Raw genomic sequence first — 9,476 nt, 5'->3', positions numbered from 1 at the left:
GGTGGGAGGAAGGCATGCCTTCAGAAGCAGGAATCTGGCTGGATACATTTTCATCCACACAAGAAACAAAGAAAAGAGGAGGTAGGGAGAGGCTATAGATCCTCAAAACCTTTCTCCAATCCCTTCTGTCAGCTAGGCTCTGCCTCCTAATGTTCCACTACTTCCCCATACAGCGCCCTAAGCAGGGAAGTTCAAAGACATTTCTCTTCTGAACCACCACAGAGTGACTGCTTCTTCTCCACAGGACCTGAGTAATTCCAGTCAAGCACCCACCCTGGCTGGGCTCACCACCTCTTGTAACTCTAGTTCCTGGGGATCTGACACCTTCTTCTATCCTCTGGGCAACACTTGCAGGATATGATAACATGCTATATGTATTTCAAAAGCCTTCTATGGCTAGAGAAATTGTGTGTGTGTGTGTGTGTGTGTGTGTGTGTGTGTGTGTGTGTGAAGAATAGAATGGGAACATATTGAAAATTTGCCTTTATCTGCTTTTGCTTTTGAGTAATTTCCACCAAAGACAGATGTGGTGCTGTGGCAGACCTGAAGTGCTTCCATGTGGAAGCTAAGTTCTCCTCTTTCTTTCAATATTATATTTGTGGTTCTGAGCACATCCCTTTTTGAGCAGGAAAGGGGGCTTTCGTATAGGATACATGCTCAGAAATAGTCATATGTGTTTTCTTACATTTCATTTCCAGCCCAACTCTCTCCAATAAACAGGGTAAGGCAGAAACTGAAATGCCTTCCTCTATTGAAAGGGTTTGTTTTAAAAACAAAGATGAACTAGTCATTATCAATGAGTTAAGATTTTCAAACCTAAATCCTAAAAGTTCCCATCAATCATTTTCAGTGAAGTGATTAACGACCACATTCAATCAATTCCAAGACACCTTATCCTGAGGCACAGCAGTGGGCTGGGGTATATGGCAGTGGTTGAGAATCTGGGTAGTGTGTCTGCAAGGACCTAGATTCAAACCCAACACTAAAACACAGAACAAAACAATACTTTATGTATTGATAAGAAATAAAGCAATCAAACAACCAAATTCAAAACCCAAACCATGGCTAATTTCAATAGAACATGATGAAAATATAAACCTCCATTTTTTGATTTAAGTATGAAAAAATGCGTATCTTAGAATCAACAAAACCTTATAATATTAAGTGCGTACTTGTATCTTGCCCACTGTCCTTGAAATGGAGCATTTTATACTGCCTCTTGTGTACCCCAAAGATGAACACAAGCTCTCAAACACATGTCAGTAGCATACTGTCAGTTTATTGACCTACATAAAAAAATAATAGGTCTCAAAAAGTCAAAACAGTGAAAGAATATGCAAAAGGCAATTTCCAATTCCAGGAGGCTATACAAATATGCAAAAAGGAATAAGTTATTATTTTTTTAACTTGTGTCTTTTTTTCCAAAAAAAATGTCCCCGAACTTCATTTCTAATGATACAAATGACAGACCAAATCATTTTTATGTATATATTACATGCTTTGGAATACAAGTAGAAAATGTTCCAGAAAAGTTGTTGAGAAATGTCTCTATTCACAATATGAACAAGAAACTCGTATAAAAGGGAGAGAAGGGAGCACCTTTTGTGAGACTGTGAAGCCAATAGACAAAGAACAAGGCTGCTCTAGAGGCAAGCAGAGTTCTATGTACAAGCCTACGCTAATGAGTTCCTCCAGGGGGTATGAGGTAGTTTAATCCTCATAATTCAATCTCATGCAGCTTGGAGTAAATTCTTTTCTTCCAATCTCAGCTTGTCACTTTGTGACTCGGATTTACTTCTGGAGTTGAGATCGTAGGCTTCATTTTCTACGGTTCACCACTTTAAGGCACACTATTCATCTACGGTGATTCGGGTTGGCTTTGTCCCCTGGCATCCTTTCTGCTGGCATCTCCAAACACTTTTTCAAATAAACTTGCCACCTTGAGCCTACCATTCAGATGACAGGCAAGGCAGAGGGTTACCAGTCCGAGCAGGGATTGGTGGCATGTACCTTAAGAACGTTCTCCAAGCAGAGCTGACCAGTTTACTTCATTTCCTCAAGATGGCTACCATTAAGTTATAGTACAGGGTGCTACAGCAGTCAGAAGGCTAGAATCCATATTAGGGTGCTTATGAAAAACGTCACTTTGTAATAGCCTAAAACATTTACACTCATTCAGAACTTCACAAAAATCTGACTTTCTCTTCAAGTAAGTTTCCAATACTGTCTAAATTGTCCTCATCTGTTTGTAGAAACAGTGTGTTCAAACCCCGTGAAGGTGAGCCACGATTCAGGAGCTTCTGGGTTCCCTCTCTCAGCATTCTGAACTGTGCTTTGAAATCTCCCATCTTCCTCTCCAATGGGACAAACTCCCTGACCGTCTTCCCAGTTTCAAGGCTTGCCATTGACAATTGTTATTCCCTTCATAAGAGCTCTCTGTGGGTCAAGGCTTCGTGCAGGTCCTCTTGACAAGAGTGGGATCTGACTTTGTGGTGGGCTAGTACCCAGAGTCTGGAAGGCAAGTCCTCATCAGGGGCTTTGTGGGGCTTACTGTGTGTGGTTCACTTTCAAACCACATTTAAGTCTTGTCTTCGACCTTTGATGCCTTTCATTTCTAAAGCCTTCTAGAAGACTTTGCAAGGCACACTAGTGTGAGAACTCGCAGTGCTTGGTCAGCAGCTCCAGCTGCATTCAGACTAATGTTCCAGGCTTGGAGTCTTCGTGCCAAAAGAGCCTCTGTTCACTACTCTCCAGGTTGTCTTCCAGCTGGTTTCCATCTGTACCGTCCAGTGGAGTGGTCTCTGCATACTGTCTGTTAAAGGGAACCAGGAAAGTTACTACCCAGATCTATTTCACTCCCTCAGTACAAACAGTTCAACAGCTTAGAGGAAAGAACTGTTAAAAAAAATTCCAGAACCTAAGACAGGAGGGGAAAAAGTGCATACTCCGTTCGTAGCACAGTGAAGCATTGTCTGTCAGGCACATAAAAGATCGTTGGACTCTCAGGAGAGTTCTACCTTTGTTTAACTTTCATTTACTATTGATTAGAGCCAAGAAGGTATTAAGTTACATGTTAACTTAAAGGCGTTTGTCTGGGAGAAATACAAACGTATCCTTTTGTAGAAGAAAGTGTTTCAGGTTTATGGTGCCATTGTGCCTGATTTGGTATAGAAACCGACAATCTTAGCCCAGTGTTTCCTTTTATTGTTTTGAATCCCCTTTAAAGAAGCACAGCTAGTTTTCTTAACTATCATAAAAAAGCGAATCTTTGACATATGCTTGCTTCTTAATTTCTTAAATAATCACATTTTAACTAAAAAAATGAAAGGCCTAATTTAGATAACTCTTCTAATTAAAAAAATAAATTATGTGCTTTTCTCAGGAGGAAGATAAACACTTAAAAGCCTGCGGGGATAGTTTGGGATATCTATCATATTCCAAGGGTTTATGAGCCAAATATAAATTGTCAATGACCCAGGGAATTGCATCATATACACATTTTGGTCTGAACACTGCTGGGGGATGGGGGTGGGTGGCAGACATATTTGGATGGTATATTCAAACAAGCACAGTTTAGCATACAAACAGTTCGGTTAAGTAAATCAGTTCTTTAACAGAAGGTTAAAAAGAGGTTAGACAGTTAGTAGACTTTTGTTTTCAATTCCAAAGTCTTTAGTGAAGCTGAATTATAAAGTCTTTGGAAGGGGAGCTCTGGGAACAAATACTATGTAAATTCAGGATTTTTAGTGTTTTCAGGAAATATCAAAGCCAAGTCAGATTTCACAACCTCACACGGCAGCCAGGAGAGGCAGAAGTCCTGCTGTAGAGAAAGAAGCAATGGGCAGAGCGTAGCTGTACTTACTACGGCTGGCTACACTGAGCAAGACAGAGCTTAATACTGATCTCACTTCTGGAACCACAGCCATCCTCTCCGACAGAGGGCCTCCACTGTGATTGTTCCTAGTGATGGGGGAAGTTAGACAGGAATGGGAAAGGGAGAGGAAGACAGGAAGTGAAAGAAAACAAATTCATCTTGAAACTGTAGCAGCTGAGCTGATTTGTGGGCTTGGGGGAGTTCACCAGTACCAAGTTTATCAAATTCTACTGGAAAAAAAGTTGCCAATAAAAACTCCTAGCTTGGGCTGGAGAGATGGTTCAGTGGTTAAGAGCACTGACTGATCTTCCAGAGGTCCCGAGTTCGATTCCCAGAAACCATATGGTGGCTCACAACTATCTGTAATGGGGATCTGATGCCCTCTTCTGGTGTGTCTGAGGACAAAGACAGCATACCCACATACATGAAATCAATAAATAAATCTTAAAACAAACAAACAAACAAAAACTCCTAGCTTTCTGTAAATAACATCTTATTTAAAAAAAAAAAAAAACCCACTCAAATGTTGCTGAGCTTTTTAAGTCTTTAGTGTGGACAATCAAGAGTTATTTCTTTTACATTATTTAATTTATTATGAAATTTATTTTGTCTCTCACTGCTACAAATTTGTGGGCAATCCCCTTGCCTTAGCCTCTTAAGAGCATCACGGCAGCCTTAAAAACATATTCACATAAAAATTCATCATGCAGTCTAAAGGCAAATTTATGAAACTTTATGATTTTTGTGTTTGGCTTATTAAAATGAATTATATTAAGATAATCAGATTGTATCATAATTTTTAAAGATTCTACTTATGATATGGTTGAAATATATGCTTCTGCTTTTTCTGTGGCATAAATGCTGCCCATTCATCTGAAAAGGGGGAATTTACAAAACACACTTTTAGCTAGGTGGTGGTCATCCCAGCACTCAGGAGACAGAAACAGGTGGATCTCTGAATTAAAGACCAGCTTAGTCTACAACGCAAGTTTTAGGACAGCCAGGGCTACACAGAGAAACCATGTCTTAAAAAATGCAGATCGACCAAACAACCAGCCAAACAAAAAGTTTAAGTACACAGAAATGTATTTTCATGATATCAAAATTTTTTAGAATGAGATGTATAATTTCATAATAATACAAAATGCAAGACTGAATTTACTATGTCGTTATGATCAAGTTAGAATGGACAGAGGGGAGCAGAGAAATGTGCCAAATGTCGGTGCCCTTGTTTCTGGTTGGTAAGATCACAGCTCTGCTGTCATCTTTCTAGTTCTTCATTGTTTCCCACAACGACTGTCCGTGAGTGCTAACACCCCACCCGAGCCACAATGGAACTTTAAATAGCTTCCCAGTTCCTGCACACCATGTCCCCTTTGACACCAGCCTCCTCTGCCCAGTCATCTGGGTCTTACTGAAATACATAGGCAGACTTGGTAAAAATAGATTTTCTTCTCAGAATGTTTAGCAGTTCCTGGATTCAGTGAAAATGGTGTTAAAGTTATCGGAGCTGTCTTGTGCACTGAATCAGCAGAAAGGAGAGAAACACTGTCCAAACACGAAAAGTATTTGCAAACATATTAACTTTGTTGAAGGAGTTTAGCTCAAATTTGGGGGCTTGTGATTTGGATCCTGCTGCAAACTCATTTTAAAGCATTATTTATACAAGTCCCAGCCCGCTGACGTCCTATGAAGTACAGTTTCACCAAAAGTCTATTTTGAGCACACCCTTTGTTGAGTTGAGACAATTGGCTTAATATTTCAAGCCAAGAAAAACTCCACGGAATGTGGGGAAGAAAAACAAGGACGGGGGTGGGGGGGAGAGGGGAGAGTGAGTGAACACTTCCAATTAGCTCTGAACACCAACTGCCTCCGCAGGGAGCTGCTGCCCTGCCCCCTTCACCAGCAGACATACAGACTGCAGCCTCTACATCAAGAGCCAGTTTAAAAAAACAAAAACAAAAACCTGGAAAATGTGTGTCTTCACAGCACTGTGGGTGAGGACAGGAGAGGAAGGAATGAATCTGCAGAAGAATTCATTTAATAAGCCTGAGATGATACAACAGTCATTGCTCCATCCACCTGCCTGTCGTCTATGCCAGGGGAGTCACGTGTTCATTGGAAGAAGCTCCGGCCCTTTAGAGTCACACTGTACTGCACTGTGCCTGTGTGTTCCCTTCGCTGAAACAAGGGACTACTTCAGAAGACAAACAGGACAGCTGACTGTGTCCACTGTGTCTCAGAGAACACAAAATACAGCAAGTGGTGAAATCCAACTCAGCAACTGTTGGCTAGACTTTAGTACAAATATTTTTACTGGGGGACAGGGTTTTTTTTCCCCCCCTTGCAGGTTTTCTCTTTTCCAGAAAAGACTTAAATGGACATCACTCACAATACAGTTTTAAGCACACCCTTAAAACAGATGAGCAAGAGAAGCCCAGCTTTGAGACTAAGATTTTAAAGGATACAGCTGTAAGGACAGGGCTGAATTTGGGTGAGCTAGATGGAGCTCGGGAAACGTTAACATCCGGTTAAGCCGTTTAGCTTTGTCCTCAAAGTGTGGACACAGAACAGCTGACAGTTAGAGGAACGAACACAGCCATTTCCCAGTAACACATTATTTACTGAATAAGGTGACAGCTGGGTTGGGCCTGTAGGCTCTTGTTTACCAAATCCCACCTTACACCTCTTCACAGTCAGACTGCAGTGTAGGAACCAGGCATCCTTCAAAGAGGACCAGGCTCCGAAAACCTGGCCAACGCTTTCTCACCTGCTTGGAGAAGGCAGGGGATTGTAGACGTTGCCGTAGTAGCTGGTGTACGGAGGATGCACTGGGTTTTCGTATTCAGAAAGCCCAATGGTTAACTGGGTCCTCCAGTTCCCAGAAGCGTTTGTAGAAGACACTAGAAATAAGAACGGGAAGGGAGTGAATATTAGTTGAAATATTCCAAGGCAAATCTGTTCAGGTTAGTCACACTGTGTGTAGAGCCGGGTTTAGCTTTGTATTTGCCCCTGCTGGGGATGGGTCTAGGCCTTGCCCTCGCTCTACCCATGGAGAGACCCCTATCTGAGCCAGAATTTGCAATCAGTTCACACTTGAGCTTAGCCAAAGGCCGAGAAGCAATTGCAATCAGCTCACTTTGCTGGGTTAATCAATGGCTGAGTGACTTGGGCAAATAGCTTCTTCTTTCTAAGCTTTGGTTTCCTTATGTGTGAAGAAGATAATGGCCTAAGTACATTCTCCGTGGTTGCAGCGTCAGGACTGAAGCTAATTATGAGCATGTTTAGCCTAGTATAGAACAAAGACTCACGACACGGGAAGTATTACTATTAACAGGAGTTAGGCTAAAGGGAAGACAGAAAAAAAAAAAAACCAAACCTCAATAACACACATTTTTAAGTAGCCCAGAAGAAAAAGGAAGAGGATGCTCATAGAGGGAGGGAACTTTGCCACCTGAGCTTCAGATCTGACCAGATGGGACTTGAGGGTAGGTGGAGAGCTCTGTGGAGGAACAGCATTGAGACTGGACTGCCGAAAGTAACACTGGCCACTGGCAAGTCAGGACATTTTCTGCTATTGAATAAAAGGGGGTTGGGCGAGAAGCTATCAGAAGGCAGAAGAGGCTAGTTTTGCAGAAGGGTGGAACCAGGAGAGGACAAGGGTACAGTTTGGAAGCCGAGCCCAATTGAAAGAATGTCACTGGGCATCACTGGGTTTCTGCTCTCCTCATTGTAAAACCAGTCCTGCCCCATGCCTGCTCAACAGCCATGTGTGTATCCAAGCCTCATACAGACAGCCCTGGTCACGGTTCTTCCTGGTCACTGACCTCTTTCCACACCCACAAGCCACAGGCGATCACCACTGACAAACTTCAAAATGTGTCTGTGGCTGTAATGCCGCTTGATTTATACTGACAGATGTAGGGTCCTTGCGCAGGGTTTCCAAGACAGAGCACCAAGTGGAGGGCTCTGAAGTTTGGGGGTCCTACTCTTAGTGTAGGGACAGAAGCCTTTGTCACCTGCCAGCCTAGGAAATTGGCAGTCATTCAAACTCTCTATCTAAACCAGAGTCACCTTACCTGCAAAATAAGAACAACACACCCAACTATAGCACTCACCCTACAGCCCTGCTGTTCCCATTGAAAGTGCACCCTGGCATAGAGCTGCTCAGAAAAGGTGGCTCTCATCACTCCTAAAACTGAGTCACCATGAAGCCTTCAGGTGGTTCAAAATCTGACTAACCAGAAACAGGAAATGTAGCTCTCCATGTGAATGATTCGGGCCTGTAGAAATACATCTCTAGAGCTATAAAGTAGGGGCAGGAACATTCCAGAAGGGATTTCCGGGAGCCTTGATTTCATCCATTTAATTCTTTGTAAAGGATGCTCTTAGCCAGGTGTGGTAGGGCAGGAACGGGAGAGGCCTTATGAGTTTGAGGCCAGCCCAGGATGTACTGTAAGATCCTATCTTAAAACACCAAGGGGGGGTGGGGTGAGGAGGAATGCTCTGGGTGGTACAGTCAGCAGAACTGATACCAGGTCTGAACCAGGAAGTATTATCTCCGTTTTCACCCTTGCCCTAGATACAAAGCCAACAGCCAAGGCAAGTCAAGGGTTTTGAATCACACCTAGTTTCCTCTGGGTGTCCCCCCCGCCCCCAGCTCTGTGCACCAAAAGCCATTCACAAGAATTTCCAGATCCCCTGCTTGCTTTTATTCCTGGAGAGCTCTGTCCAGATGTAGCCTGTGGAAGCTTTTTATTCTTCACCCTGAACTTTAAGGAAGTTCAGGTGTCCTCTGAGCAAGACAGATGTCCTCTAGATCAGAGCCATAAACCACAAGAAACAGTGATAGAAGCCTCTTCCTGTGCTGATGTGGTCAAAGGTGGGCTAATCCTAGAGGAAGTCCAGGCCATAGAAATCGTAATAAAATAGAACCCAAGCAGAAGTCTCTATGGCAATGTCTCTTGCCAGCAATCTTGTGAATCTCAAAGATACAGTTCATTCTTGTATTTTTACAAGCTTGGGAATTCCCACTCATGTTTCAGGGAGGCAGCAAACCTCAGGACCCAGGTTTTTGTTTAGTTTAAGAATTTATGCATTTCTCCAAATCATACATTCCTTCAGTTGCTGACTACACCCCAAACTTGTGGAGGCCGGAGGTTCCTTCCGCGCTGAGCTCTCACTATGGTGGTTAGAGCAGTCCTCAGCTCCTATTTCTCCAAATGACTTAGAACAGGTGAGAGTGCTCATCACGTACCCTGCAAATGTGAGCAGAGGGCGTAGCCGGACCCCACATAAGGGCTAGAAAGAGAATGCTTTCGCTCATCAAAATTAGCCACCAAAATCCCTGGAGTTTTCAGTGATGATGGTGGGCTTGGAATCAGGTTTTCAAGCACCCCAGGCAAACACTGAGCTATGACCCCAGCCCCACAAATTCCTAACATTAGCAATTCAGTAAAGAATCTTTAGGTTTATCACGTCTTGGCCAATGGGAAGGGATGTGAGATTCTTAAGGCCTTCTGGCTAACCTTATGTATCCCTTAATTCTTTCAAAATGTCAAACTCCAATGATGAGAATTTGTTTAAGGGATGTGGCTATCAA

The 9,476-nt window shown here is 42.8% G+C and overlaps 1 protein-coding gene across 3 annotated transcripts in view; it reads right to left on the bottom strand.

Annotated features, from left to right (window-relative positions):
• Positions 1-1,309: 1,309 nt before the first annotated feature.
• FRMD4B (FERM domain containing 4B) overlaps positions 1,310-9,476 on the bottom strand; it is a 221,295-nt gene continuing 213,128 nt past the window's right edge. For 2 of the 3 annotated variants that reach the window (XM_080913704.1, XM_080913703.1), the window contains exons 22-24: positions 6,645-6,777; positions 3,863-3,960; positions 1,310-2,812 (exon numbers count right to left, since the gene is read on the bottom strand). In XM_080913704.1, coding sequence (XP_080769830.1) covers positions 2,697-2,812; positions 3,863-3,960; positions 6,645-6,777 — 347 coding nt within the window. In that variant the 3' untranslated portion in view covers positions 1,310-2,696. The remainder of the gene's footprint in view (positions 2,813-3,862; positions 3,961-6,644; positions 6,778-9,476) is intronic. The other variant, XM_080913705.1, reaches the window with a different exon arrangement.

The sequence above is a fragment of the Micromys minutus genome (genome assembly GCF_963924665.1).
Source record: "Micromys minutus genome assembly, chromosome: 3".
Lineage (NCBI taxonomy): Eukaryota > Metazoa > Chordata > Mammalia > Rodentia > Muridae > Micromys > Micromys minutus.
Note: the sequence above shows the minus strand (reverse complement) of the source record. Positions and strands in the feature narration are given on the sequence as shown.